The sequence below is a fragment of the Heliconius melpomene genome, chromosome 8 (genome assembly GCF_056956725.1).
Source record: "Heliconius melpomene rosina isolate 202511_hmr_F chromosome 8, ASM5695672v1, whole genome shotgun sequence".
Classification (NCBI taxonomy): Eukaryota; Metazoa; Arthropoda; class Insecta; order Lepidoptera; family Nymphalidae; genus Heliconius; species Heliconius melpomene.
The window spans coordinates 4,235,019-4,250,711 of record NC_140396.1 but is presented as its reverse complement, the minus strand read 5'-3'; the positions used below and the strand labels follow the sequence as shown (position 1 = coordinate 4,250,711).

Sequence of the window (15,693 nt, the reverse complement as noted above, 5' to 3'; positions counted from 1 at the left end):
GTAGAGTAGGGGGAATCTGGGAACCTAGTGTTAAAACACTCCATTCCCCATTAATACATTGCGTTCCCCACTTTCTGTCAAATTCGGGTCTCATTGCGTGTTGAGTGGCGGAACTCAACGCTGCGAAAGATAAAAAAATAAATAAACATTTTAAGTACAGATTTTAAGTATAATCATCTGCAGTGTACTAAAATATAATCTTTTTATAACTTACATTACAGTTATCTTTTTAGTTCTTAGTCTAAATAGGTATTAAATTATAAAGAACTGCCTTTTAAAATGTCATAATATGTTAAATATTAATACACTCTTTGTTTACGAATGAAATGGAGTCTACGACAATGTTTTGTTTTAAGATTAACATGCGTGGGAAGCATGGCTGGTGTCTTCTCGTTTTATTTATTTTTGTGCCAGATTAGCATGTGATGACAATGTTGTCATGGAGAGATAGCTTTTATTAAGAATTGTTAAATATAATATTTTAATTTATAATTTAGATTAAATTATTAAAATAATTTACGTATGGCAATTCTTAGTTTTACTTTTTAAATTTAGAACATGTTTACATTTTTATAGGCAATTATAATAGTCTAATATATTTGACTAAAATGTATATAAATAGAAAATAAATAATATACAATTAACGACATCAAAATAGTGTCATTTTAACTAACAGTTTTAAATTATTCATATTATGTATTTATAAAGCCACGTAGTTAACGGTACCGCTAAATTAGGAGGCTAAGGAACGATAAACCTAATCTAAGTACATACATTTCGTTGAATAATGAATGTTTTCAAAATATTTTTGTATGTATGTAATGTATACGCAGGTTTCTGCTGAACGACATTACGTTATAACTTTACTGTTATATTTTAAAGAACTACGTTTGCCGAAGAAGACTAGAGAGAGAGAGAGAGAGAGAGAGAATAAACTTTTTTTTATTAAAAATATTGATATAAAGCTACAATAGTTCTAAAATAGCAGATGCGTATTTCATATAAAATATATAATGAATTGATAATTAATATTACAATACTATTTACAAGAAATGTTATTTATTTTGTTCAGTTCTCGCGTCAGTAGCCAACTAACAAGTAATTTATACAAATAAAACATAATCCCCATCTAATTTATTATGATCGTAGGCTTAAACTAAATCCATAGATTGTCTGTGCACGTTTAAAAAGCAGTGACATGTGATATACTGTGACAAGTTCGAGCCCGCTCGCACTTCACTCGAACGATGGCGCGACAAATAGTCAATTAACCTAGCCCGTATATTATCAACTTCCTTTACAATGATTTTGAAAAGTGGAAAATATAAAATATTCTTAAATAGGTATAGTAAATCTTGATTTAAAAATTTAGAACGGAAAAGGCTTTCGCTATATTAACGATAATTGCTAATTAAATAGTTATTTCGAATAGCAGTAGTGGTTTGTGTATAAGTAATATAAAAACAAATAATTTGCATATTTAGTGAATTGTATAATTATTAATTAGATATACATTTGTCATATCCGTTGGTCGAGAAGAAAGTTACAATAAATCGAGATTTTCGTCTTAATTTTTTTGATTGGAATAACAAATTGTTAAATAAGAATTAGAAGCCTACATTTATAAACGAGTACCTATAGACTTCCTTCATTACTTCAGAACTTAGTTGTTTGGAATACCAGGCCAGTCGTAGCCCAACGGTAAGTTTTGAATTCGATTCCACTTGAGGAAATGAAATATTTAATATTTTCGATACATTGTCCTGATATCGAGGCAAAGCGCGGCGTTTAGTTCCGCCACTCAACACGCTATACCTTCAGTACAATAATCATTTTGTTCTGCATTTTGTAACAGCTTCCTTGTATACAAAGTACCATTTCCATGTATGAATTATTTTACTTGCCGCTTGCATTAAGCTTTTCATATAAATAGAAGCAGGCCGAGTTGGTATACTCACGCACTTCCCGTTGCTCTTGCTACCTTGTTGTATATTTATAGATAAAATATAATAACCAATATTTAGTACAGGTTAGTATTAGAGGAATAAATTAATTAATGAAAGCTAATTTTGTAACCAGTTCGACCAGTTAAGGCCAGTCGTGGCGCAGGGGCGCAAATTGTGACTGTAAACGCGACAGGTAGTGGGTTCGATTCCCACTATGGAAATATAATCTATATATATAAAAGGACTTGTCCTCACTGACTGAGGTAAGACGCGCGCACAGCCGTAACCGCTGATGGTAGAAACGTTAAATTTGGACAAAAGTTTACTTTCGTAATCTGGACATCCACTAAGAAGGGATTTTGAAAAATTTTAACCCTAAAGGGGTGAAATAGGGGTTCAAAGTTTGTATGGAAAAAAAATTAAATCGGCACCGATTTTTATAAAATTTGAAATTTAGATTTTTAAAAGTATTTAATTGAATACGTGTTTCATCGTTTTCTACAATTCTCCCCCTAAGGGTGCAAATAAGGGGTTGAAAATTTGTATAAGTTTTTTTTAAATCGTCACCAATTTTTATAAAATTTGAAATTCAGACTCTTAAACGTATATAATTAAACACTTGTTTCATGGTTTTCTAGAATTCACCCCCTAAGGGTGTAAATAAGGGGTTGAAAGTTTGTATGGGAAAATTCTTAAATCGCCACCGATTTTTATAAAATTTGATATTTAGACTCTTAAAAATATTCCATTGAATACATGTATCATGGGTTATTAGAATTCACCCTTAAATACGCAAGCGAAGCTGCGCGCGTCCGCTAGTATTCAATATTATAATCTTTGGTGTTGAGGCAAAGCGTGGCGTTCATTTCCGCCACTCATGCCTCCAGAATTCGACAGAAAAATGGGGAAAGAGTGTCTTAATACTAAGTTCCCTCTTTAAAACTGAAATTGTGACATTTATAACTCTCTACAATTTTAGATTACTTCTAAGTAGTATAATATAGCAACATTTGCATGTCCATTCAAAATAAATCTTTTCGAAATTGAAATACTTTAAATTTGTATTTAAATTTAATATAAGCCGTAATAAAAAAAGGTAAGCTCTATTATTTTAAAAACTAAAAAAGAGAAAAAAAATTAAAATAGAAAAAAAATACACTAAATTCCGTAAAAGCCGTTTATAGGTCGTCACTTAACACGTGACTCTATTAAGGGTACTTCACAAAAAAAAAATAACAAATAGTTTATCAATCGTCGACATAGGTGAGTGATTGAGATCGTGCCCTCGTAATTGTAAGTGGGGTGGCGACCCCTCCTACTCGACCGTGTAAAAATATACCCACCACGGGTATGTGTACTGGTTAATCATGACACACGAAGGAATGGAGGTAGTTCATTATTATGAAGATTTGTTTATATGATACTATTTAGGTTTTACATACTCGTATGTATGGAGGGTAGTTGTAAATATAGTATTTAGAAATCGATTATTTTAGCACTATTTATTAAAAACATTTACTGATTACTTTAGCATTATTTATGAGGCCATAGTGGTCGTAGTCGCAGGTGTAACGCGACGGTGGTGGGTTCGATTCCTACTCAGTAAACTCGGATGAATGATTATTTATTAATATTTATATTTCTTCGCTCTGGTACCGAGACAAAAGCGCGGCATCAACCTTATAATCATGAGCGTAGGTATTTACACAAAGAGACCAGGTCAAAGTTAGTTCAAAATTATTTTTACTAACATCGATTTTTCGATCGACTATTTTTAGTTTGAAGATTAAAAAAATCAATTCAAAAACACAAAATGATTCAATATGTAAATAAATACAAAATTGTATCAAATATTGCGCTGATTTCTTATTAAACCAAGTAAATCACCGCAGGGTAGCCTACAAGCCTACCAGCTTATAATATAGTATTATATTTATAATTCTATTGGCATATTTATAATTTCAATTGGTATTGGAATTAATGAATCAATCTACGGAAACTATTTAAAAATTCACACGTATCTTTTATCATAATTTATCTGATAATAAAAAATAATAAAAAATCGTAGATAATGCAACGTTTGTAAGACCAAGTTCAGAATTTTTAATATAAGATCCCATTACTATTACAAGTGTTTCAAAATATGGCTTTAATTTTCTCTATCGAATAAGCAAAGTATTTGTTAAAATTATTAGGTACGTACTTACCAAATCTCAGAGAAGTTGAAATAATATGAATGCAATCTAACATTTCTCAAAGCAATCCTATCCGTATAAAAACAACAATAGAATCACGAGCAGGCCGTAACAAGTGGAACATATTGCTTGATTGACCCGAGGGGACGCTGATTCGATTTTGATGTTTTTATTGGGTGTTATAGATATATTCTAGGATTAATCAGTGTCATGGGTTGCGAGGGGGCAATTGAATTGTTAGTATAACAGTCAGGTGCTGTATTCTTGTTGCTGTTATGATGAGATTACATTACTGGTATATACTTACTAATATAGACTTATGTCGTCGGTTGTGGGTTTGATTCCCACTCGAGGAAATGTAATATTTAATGTTTTTATTTCTTCGCTCTGCTGGCAAAGGGCGGTGTTGTGTTCCGCCACTCAATACGTAATGCCTCCAGATTTTGGTCGAAAATCCGGAACGAACTGTCTTAACACTAGGTTTCCTCTGCCTGTAGCATGAAGCTACAATATTTCGTACTATACATACGAACGCATATGGACGCATTAAGAACATAAATCTTAAAATAAAATGAAACTAAATTTATTATTGAAATATTATTTTATTTTCATATTAATAAATTGAAATGTAATATCGACCTGTTAAACAAACAAACATATAGTCTAATTCTCAATTTCTACTACTTATTCTACTAATATCTACAAAAAATGATTATATAAAACCCTCGAATAGAAGAAAATACCAGATTCGTCCATATCCCTGGACGATTCAATTGTTTGCGATTTTTCAACGCGATGCATGCGCCGAACGCCAACGGAAGTAGAACTCGCACTGTGAATAGTATATCGACTTGATACGATGAGCCGATGAGATTCAAGTACGCACATGCCTAAAAAATGGGTTCCTGTCCATATATCAGCATATAGGTACCTAATGGGTACCTGCTAGGTTGCTTATAAAAAAACTGGTGAGGTGCTATTTATATTACAATCGCGTTAAGCCTATGTGAGTCACCTAACGCAATCGTGTAACAACTTTAAATTCTTTCTAATCGTATGTTTAATCAAAATCAGCCGATAGATATTAATGTTTTTATATTTTTTATATAATCTATAGATTTTATAATTTATAAGCATTTATCTTAAAATCTCGTAAAATAAAAATAAGCAGCAAAAATAAATATATATTTTTTTCATTATGGTAGGCAGATTGAAACAAGCAGCATAAATAAATTACATTACTTTTTAATATTAGGGTAGGCAGAGGAAATCTAGTGTTAAGGCACTACGTTCCCCCATTTTCCGTCGAATTCGGGAGACATTGTATGTTGAGTGGAGAAACTCAATACCGTGTTTTACCTCGACACCAACGCGAAGAAATGAAAATATTTGGGGGATCGAACCCAAAACCAGTCGCGTTTACAGTCATACCACGCCCTTGCACCACGACTGGCCTCACACTGGCATAAATGACATTATAAAATTGTAATTAGATTTTTTAAAAAACCTAAGTTAACCTTGAATATATTTTTATAGTGCGATGAAGGCGGCGGCGCCATTGAAGGTATCAAGACGGAGCCTCCAGAACCAGAAGAACCGCGAGCTATGCAGAAGGTGCCATCGCTGTCTGATCTCACAGATCCTGAAGCGTCTTTGGGTAAGTACAAATAATATAAGCAAATTATTAAACCGAAGGTCGTTGTGTGACTTAATTTTTTATTTCCTTTTAAAACACATTTTCTTATCAGCGAAATGTATTACTAATACAAATTAATATATTATTTCTTTTAACACAAATATATAGAACGGTGCATTGTTCTCATACATTTAGATACATATAATTACTTCATTTTACAATAGAATAATTAAGTTATCTTTCCACCATACTGTGCGTTACAATAGAATTTCAATTACAACACCTACCTCAATTGAGGCCAGGCGTGGCTTAGGAGCACAAGCGTGTCGCGTACAAGCGAAGGGTTGTGCCGATTCGATGCCGATTTCGAGGAAATGAAGTTTTATATTTTCTTTTATTCGCTCTGGTGAGGAGAGAAGCGTTGAGCTACCTCCATTCAACTCCCAATGCCTTCAGAATTCGACGGAAAGTGAGACGGGGATGTCATAACACTACACTCCCTCTGCCTATCCTGCTGCTTGCGGGATAAAACGTGAAGCTGAAAAAAAAATGTACCTGAATGTAATACGTACAAAGATATATCACGGTTTTAACAAAGTACACTTTAGAAGATTATTCGCAATTTCCTTTTCGGAAGGTGGAATGTGACACCTCCAATCATAGAATCACACCTTGTAGATCTCCCTCCGCTCACTATTAAATGGAAGGAAACATCCGTCTTCTGAATTATGGCTCCGGTGTAAGAGAACTTTTATGAATACTAATAGTAGGCGATTTGAAAGACGATTTTTAAAATATATTTTACGTAAATTGTCTTATAATATTGCAGTTAATAATTAAAAATTTGTTTTTAATTAATATCGTACACCTGTACGATGTGTATTGCTTATATATAAGTATATATAATTATATTTTAAGAGGAAAAAGCCATACAAATATTTTGTTAAATTTCCACTGATAAAAATATATGAAAACAAAAAACACCTGTAGTTATAGTACCTAGATATAATACAAATTAATTACTAATCAACCAACCGACCTGATAAAGTTCGAGATCGCGGGATCTAACCTAAAAATATTATATATATCTAAATACATGAATGTGAGGCCGTCATGGCGCAGCGGCGCAAGGGTGTGACTGTAACGCGACGGTTGTGAGTTCGATCCCCACTCGAGGAAGTGAAATATTTATTTATGTTTATATTTCCATTTCTTCGCTGTGGTGTCGAGGCAATGCGCGGCGTTCAGAGGCCTCCAGAATTCGACAGAAAATGGGGAACGGAGTGTCTTAACACTAGGTTCCCTCTGCCTATCCTGCTGTGTGCGGGTTACAGCGTGAAGCTGATAGATCTAAATACATATACATATTAAGTATATTCACCAATGCTAGGTGCGGTACAAACGTTTATTAGATACCAGGGGCTACAGGTCTAATGATTAGCTCGTAATAGGTGAAGCCCGAATAGGATAATGCGGCGCATCCTCGTTATGCTGCAGTTTTAGTTGCTGAAACCCAGTTTACTAGTAAACTTGAACTTCGATATCCTCTATCAAAATATAGAGGTCATTCGTGGCGCAGGCATAAAGTGTGACTGTTAACGCAACAGGTTGTAGGTTCAATTCTCATTCGAAGAAATAATTATTTAATATTTTGATTTCTTGCTAGAGCAAGAACACTAGAGTGTTGGGGCAAAGCGAGGCGTTGATTTCTGCCACACAATTCGGAGGAAAATGGGGAACAGAATGTTTTAACACTCGGTTCCCTCTGTCTATTCTGCTGCGTGCGGGATACTGCGTGAAGCTGATTTTTTTTAATGTGACAGTAGGTTTTGACGTTATCAATTTAAACATACCTATTACCGTTTTGGAAGACTAAACTATAAACTAAGTTAAAATTAGCTTTAGCGTGATTTGAAACCATTTTTCCAAATAAAATCTATGCTAGCTATACCTATATTATTTAGTATTTCAATATTTTATTTTTAAGGACAAACTTTTAATTTACCAAAAAAGTATCTTACAAAATCCAGAATATCTAATGTGCTGTAATATTAGAAGGTCAATAAACCATATCCAACTTGGTGGGTTTAACAGGGTGGGCTGAGAATAGGGGCCTATTGTTTCATCACGTAAATAACGTGGGAATATACGTCCATATATCTATTTAAGAGTATTTACATACTGTTAGCACTAGATAGCATTATCTTAGGATCCTTTCTTAGAACAGAAAGTTAGACAAAGCTATTTTGCGCAAAGAAGCCGTATCGTTTTCATTAAATTATTATTATTTGTCTGTGAATCAAAACGGCATCTCAAGATCGAACTTAGACTTGAGAGCGATTTATAAATGCGGGCCTAATTTTACAACAAATAATATAAAAATGTGGTGTATATTTTTTTGCCTATTCTATTTAAAACATAGGTTCTGTTCATATTATATCCATACCTACATATATTATAAATTCGAAAGTAACTCTGTCTGTCTTTCTGTCTGTCTTTTACGCAATCAGGGCCAAACCGCTAATTTAATTGTAATAAAATACTCATATAGAGATACTTGAGGGTCTCGGGATGAACAAAGGATACTTTTTTTTCTCATATTTGTAATATTATCGATATATACCAATATATTAAAATACTTATTAATTTGACATGCAATTTATTCCGCCATGTTAATAACAACCGTCGTTGCTAAGCAACGATTTGCAAAGTTTGTTGTTAGAAAACGTCACCCAAAATGAACTTGCTTAACGCATCTCTATTGAAAATTGAAAATAATTTCATAAATATATTTAATAAATATTCGTATAGTTCTCGCGGGCGTAGCCGCGTTCGGGTCCACTAGTTAGGTTATAAACTAGTATTTGAAATAAAGTGAAAAAATATTACAAATTAATATTTTAAAATTAAAAAATATGGCATATTCTATACATATACGAGTATGATAAGGATATCAGTTACAAGTTAACAAAAACAATGTTGTATTATATAGCTCTAGCTTTATAGTGAGTCATATATATACAAGATAATGTTAATATTTAATTATTAATATTTATTAAGCTTGAACGGTGAAATCTCTCCTATTTTTTTTATTATAATAGTATCATTTTATATTATCTTAATAAAACTATGAAAGGAGAATAGAAATGGAACAGAAATTATTAGAGGACGTCGTGATGCAGGAGCAATGGGTGTGACTGTAACACTACGGTTGTAGATTCGATCCTCACTCGAGGGAATGAGTTTTTACTTATTAATATTTTCATTTCTTCGTGCTGGCTGCCGTTCCTGTTCTTGAGGTCTGCCACCTAACACGGAATGCCTTGAAATTCGATGGAAAGTAGGGAATGGAGTGTCTTAACACTAGGTTCCCTCTGACTACCCTTTTATGCGCGGGATACAAGGTGAAGTTGTAATAAAAATAAAAAAAAAAAACACTTTTACCTCATTACAAAAAAAAGAACAGAGTACACTCGACACCTCAGGATGTTGCGGTGTCCACTTCCCCACGTTGTTGATCTGTCTACAGGATGTTGCCAAAACTACATACCTCCTTACGTTACATTATGGTAAATGTTTATTTTTCAGCAATAATTATTTATAAATATGCTATAGTACACTTATACAGACGTATTATTGTCATAAAATTTAAAACACTACTTTTTACTTACTTTCAAGTAAAAACACTAAATATATGTGTGTTTTTGATGTTTAAATAAATTTATTTCGATAGTTAAAAATATTAACTACACCCCATAAGTAACATTATATTCGATGGCGTGTTGAACAGTTTTTTACGCTCGATCAACTGGAAAGTCTCGTATGTCACCTGGTTTCGAAAAATTACCTCCTACTCTTCATTACATTGGATTGGATATGGTTCGAATCAAGCCAAACGTATCTTTTTTCACTGTGGTATCTTTAATAAGTACTTGCCTCAAAAACTCAGGGGAAAGTGGGAATGGAGTGTCTTAACACTAGGTAGCCTTTGCTTAGCAGCCAGCGTGAAGCTGATTAAAAATTACTTATTCTTAAATTAATACGAGAATAGAGTTAGTATTGAATTTAAACAATTTTTATATTTTATTTGTGTGTATAATTATTGAATTAAATGTCCTCATAAAAATAAAGTCACGTGCGAAGCCAGTGAAAACTGAAGCTGCAATCTCCAGATTCAATCGCAATTCGCTCAGCAACAGCGCAAAAACGGCAACATGGAGGCAATACAGGCATTTATATTATGCTTTTGCGAAAACAAAGCTTCGAGTTATTTCTGTCTAACTAAGCTGTGTGTGTATGTTGACACAAGAAATTTCTCAAGAACGACCTATGTACTGTGTTGGCTCAAATAAACACGTGTTCCAACGCGCACACCAACGATTCATTCATAAAGAAGCTCGTGAATGGTTGAAGGCGCGACTCGGCGAAAGCTCCGTAGATGTTATGAACGCCTGGTACCGCGGGCGGACTGGTCGGCGGACATGTTGTTTTATTAATCGCCGATACTGACCGATGCCAACCCAACCCGATGGATTAGTCGATCGACAACCGAATCCCTTTTTACTCGTCTATTTATAGAGTAGGCGAGTACGAGAATGGCTATTGCTACAGCTAGTAATATAAAAGTTAAGTTGAAATTAAAAATTACATTTTTATGCTTTTTAATATAAAAAAAATTGATTTTAACTTTTATAATTAAATGTTAGGAAATTATTTTATTTATTAATAAATAAATCTAATAGATAAATTTTAAAAAAAGCTTGGCTCTACAAAGCTTGACCTGAGTCAAAATTAACATAAAATAATCAATTCGAATGTGGGCGTCATAGAGCTCATTGACATGTCCACAGCAAAGACGATGAATTTTATAATTTTTTGAATTTATAATACAATGTGAGGCTCGACGTTTGTTGTTTTCAGGTAGAATATTTTTTATCAATGTTTTCTATTTATTTGAAGATAATTTTATAGGCATTATGAGGTATTTGTAAATGCGAGGCGCGTCGCGGCGTCAAGAGGCGCATCCAAATGGGCTCGTCGTCACCTCTCGCCCGCTCGCTACCGTATTGTATGAATACTAATCGTTAGTCAGTCATAACTACACAAAATCTTAAACTAACTATAAATAAGCTTAACCACGCTTAAAAAAATATTACAATAACACGAAGAAGTTTGTGATAACGTTGTTAATTGATATAAAATTGATTAGATAATAAAGTATTTTGTTATATTACGTATGTGTAAAATACGTAAGACTATGATATGACATTTATCAATATTGAAAAGTATTAAGTACATGAATATAAAGTATAAATTCAAAAGTTAACTTATCAAATTTGTTTATTTAATTTAGTTATCTAATCTATATAATAAGGCGTTTGCAAATCCACATATTCTATGAATATTCAAATTATATTTGAGTGTATACCCCAAATATGATTTATAGATATAATAAATCTGTTGCTCACTCGTTATGATATTCTGAAGACGTTTGAAAGCCTGCCAACTTGCTGGCAAATGACTGCCTACACGCACTGCACGATCTATGATGATTTAAATATACGATGCTTTGAATATTATTATCTTACTATGCAAATAACATAACATATACTATTATAAAATACATTAACCCTTCTTAAATCAGATTTCTTCTATGTGATTTAATTTTTGCGATTATTTTTACCTATATTATAATATTTATAATATCTTAATCTATCTTGTACTCTACAAATTGTAGAGCTCATGTCTATAGCGCCATCTGCCGACGAAGACTAGAAACTCTCTAAAGCAACTCAGATGTGTTATCTGTATAATCTGCTAGATGTCGCCAGTGTAAAGCTTGTTGTAGTTTAAGCGATACCTTGTAGATGGCGTCACCATCTCCTTGTTATCTGTATCCTTTATAATAACAGCTATATTTTTAAAATACATAGTTAAAATTTATATAAATTTAATCTTACATCAGATTTCTTTTTGTTTAAATTTCAAATAATAATTTCAAATATTTCAAATATGCTTACGTCCAATGTCACTGTTCACTTTATTTCATATGTTAACCATATAGATTATAAAACATAATAAACAGCTTTTGAATTTGATGCATAACTATACATCATATTTAAATAACAAATCAATAAATAAAACTCCTGTATTCAAATCCATACATAAAATAGCTTCGCATTTAAGGTGCAGAGCCTTACGGGGCAGTAAAAAACAAGTCGGCATCGGACCGTTGTGCTGTGACGTCAGGCGGGCGCCGTGGGAACTGCGGCAGGTGCGCCCGCGCCGGCCACTGATCCTGAACGCACACCTACATAGAATGTTCCGCTTTTCTAGCTGGCTCCTGACTGAGAACCTTTAACATATGTTTAATATCATAACAAGAAATTAAAAATATTATTTCATATTTCTATTACATTATTTTTTTCAAAGATGATATTGAATTGAAATTGTTATTTGAAATTTCTTGTAAAATAAACTCATGAACACAAAACAATCAATGTTTTGATAGCTTTTTATAAAAAAAGCAAATAAATAACATGTAGTAAATATTAATTATTTACTACATGTTCTTATTGATATTATATTATTAGGTTTATTATACACAATTATTTAATGATCATCACTTTTTTATGATTTAAATATAATTATAATAAGCACAGCATAGTAAATTTTCTAAAGTTAATACTGGGAATACCCTGGGCTCGTCCTGGTGCTTGTACTATTACAAGCGTGCGGCTGTAAACAAAGCAGGTTGGTGGTTCGATTCCCACTCAAGGAAATGAAACATTTAACGTTTTCATTTCCTTGCTCTGGTAAGGCAAAGCGCGGCGTTGAATTCCGTCACTCAAATTCAATGACTGCTGGAACCTGGGGAACAGAAGTGTCTTAACACTAAATTCTCATGTTGTCTCTGCCCGTCTACCTTGCTATATATAGGGTACGGGGTGAAGAAGGAAAAATTTCACCAAACAATTCTTACTTCATTTCTTTTGTAATTACCTGAATTAAAAATAAAATAAGAGCAAACATTCTGATGGCGTAACAAGTTTTAAAAACGGTACCGTCTGTAACAAAGTTATCCGGAGACCGAGAGGGGTTTGAATCAAAGTACCTACAAAAATTAGATTTCTTCCGTTTAATAGGTAAATTTTTCCCCTTTGATGCCTGTAATATCATTCACCAGTTTCTCGTCAGGTCAGTAACTTTCGTTAGTAACAAGCGACTAGGCTTTGATATTTAGGCCTTTTATGTAACGGGCTATGATACATAGATATATGTACATACCAAACATAGACACTGTGTTATCCATTTTCCGAATTCTTCTTAATTATTACCTCGACACCAGAACGAAGAAATGAAAATATTATTTCATATCCTCGAGTGGAAATCGAATCCACACTTTTTTTCTACGTTTTTGTTCTAAATTACTAAATTTAGGCTTAACTTATAATAAGAGTTAAGAGATCTAATAGTAGGTATAATAAGTTTGAAGTTTAAAAAGTTATTATTATTATATATATTTTATTGTACACCACAAACAGAAAGAAAAAAAGTTACAAATTACATCTAGTACTTATATGCACATAACATTGTGCGAAGTACAAAGGCGGTCTTATCGCTAATTAGCGATTTCTTCCAGACAACCTTGAGGTTAGGAGACATAAAATTAAAAATATATGGTGGGTGATGCAAATAAACATTCATACTTAAATAATATTTTATGCTAAAACATAAACTTCATACACAGTTGTAGTATGTAGTATGTTTCAATAAATTACCATCAAATTTCTTATGGTTCTATAAAATAAACTTTTGGATATATAAGCAAGGATATTTAAAATTCAATATTTCCATTTTTTCATAAACGCTTAATAATAACACACTTTTAACCTTTTAAAATATAAGTCAGCTTCACGCTGTATCCCGCACACAGCAGGGTAGGCAGAGGGAACCTAGTGTTATGACGTAAAATAAATAAATTTCGAAATATTATATATATCGTGTGTGCCACATTAAAGTCAAAGATTGCTAAAGTTAATGATTTACATTAAATAATAATAAAACTATTTTCAACATGATCGTTTAACTGTTAATAATGGCTAGAAAATTTAAATTATACTTTTATATCACGCCAGTGAGCAGAAAAGTAATTTGGAGCAGTAAACAGCCTCCGGCGAAGGGCGGGAACTAAACCCGCAACTCGAATTGATTTATACTTAATGAGCGAAGTGTTAAACGCACTGTTTCAGTTAATTAGTTACAATCTACTAGCGTTTATGGGTTTTTAATTACATTTTTCTTCGGTAAATATTCGGATTCTGATAAGAATTTTGTAATTATTTTTCTAAGGTCGTCGTTATAGCTTCTACATATAATAACTAAAAATCTTATGAAACTACTTATTTATGTACATAAATTTAACACTAAACTAAGTTTTTAAAATGGCAGCGTAAACGTTAAATCAATAATGAATTGTTTAAATTAATAAAGTATTTGATAAATAACTATATTTCTCTTTTATAAAATATTTAATACAAGTCAAAAGTAGACAAAAGTTAAATGTACTAACTTAATTATATAGTAAGCTTAAATTTATTTCATTCAAAAATCACAATCGCAGGAAGCTAGGGAAACAATGAGCAATTCAAGATTCGATACGAATTTTTCTATTGTCTCCTATTTTTTTGAGGAAAATATTTACAAATTTACTGCGAAATAAACAAGTGTCATTCTTTATCTACATAATTCTAAATAGTAACGAAATAAATAGATAAGAGTCATTTTTTAGATATATATCAACTGAAATTTACTTTATTTATTACCTTATTAAGTTCTTCGTGAATTACATTCTAAGCCATGTACTAATATAATAAAAAAATAAAGAAGACTAAAATACTTAGGTGTTTTTTGTAAATCTTAATTTCTTATACATTTCTTATATAAATAGTTATTCCGTTTATAGTAAACGATAAAAAGCAATCAAAATCGTTTTCCAAAATGATTAAAGTTCATTAATTAAGTACGAGTAGGTTCGAAATGCTTGCCATAAATTGTTTGTAATTACCCGCCTATCGGCAGTATTCGTGGGATTGCATTGAAAGCTCTTTCGCTTAAGTGCTGAACAAAAAGATCTTTTGACACTCTGATAGAATATTATACATATAGAATTAAAATTTATGCATATAAAACGAATTGCCGTAGGAATAGGGAGGGCTGGATGGTCCGTGTCCAACCCAGAATAGTCTTGTGCCCATCCCAGAAATTTTACTAACAAAAAATGTGCCCCGAAATTTAAATACGCGAACATATCTGTGCAAAGCTAAAGTCCAGATTAGCTATTACATTATTGCAAATTCTAAATGCTATTTCATAATAAAATAAACATTTATTATTAACAAATGTGTAAAGCCTAGTTTTAGTATCACAGATCTAATACAATTTAGCCCAATTTAATATTAGTTTAATAACAAACTATATTATAAATGGTCGAATGACAGAAGTTTAACTCGCACATTGCGTGCTCTCGTGTGCTCTGCACTAATTCGAAATTTGACGATCAAATGATCCATATTAAAGCGACCGTTCTGAGAAACGCATGTCGTCTTTGATTTTATCGTAAACATAAAATATTTGTTTATATTTATTATTACCTAGAAACGAATAACTATTTTGTTAAAATTTGATTAACTTCTAAAAGCTACAGTTTACGTATAATGCCCGTTAAAAATCCTAATATACTATTCCAGATGAGCTTAAATGAACTATTTGACACTAAGATACCAAAAAGTCCATTTAAGAAAGGAGAAAAAAATCTCAGATGAAAATAATAAAATAAAATGTAATCATTTTTTTAATGCAAAGGTAATAAATTTCTTTGAAATAATATAAAATAATAAACTTTTATTATTACGTA

The 15,693-nt window shown here is 32.1% G+C and overlaps 1 protein-coding gene across 2 annotated transcripts in view; it reads left to right on the top strand.

The window, feature by feature from the left end:
• pnt (ETS transcription factor pointed) overlaps window positions 1-15,693 on the top strand; it is a 109,785-nt gene that overhangs the window by 18,491 nt on the left and 75,601 nt on the right. For both annotated transcript variants that reach the window (XM_085188998.1, XM_085188996.1), the window contains exon 3: window positions 5,678-5,798. In XM_085188998.1, coding sequence (XP_085045124.1) covers window positions 5,678-5,798 — 121 coding nt within the window. The remainder of the gene's footprint in view (window positions 1-5,677; window positions 5,799-15,693) is intronic.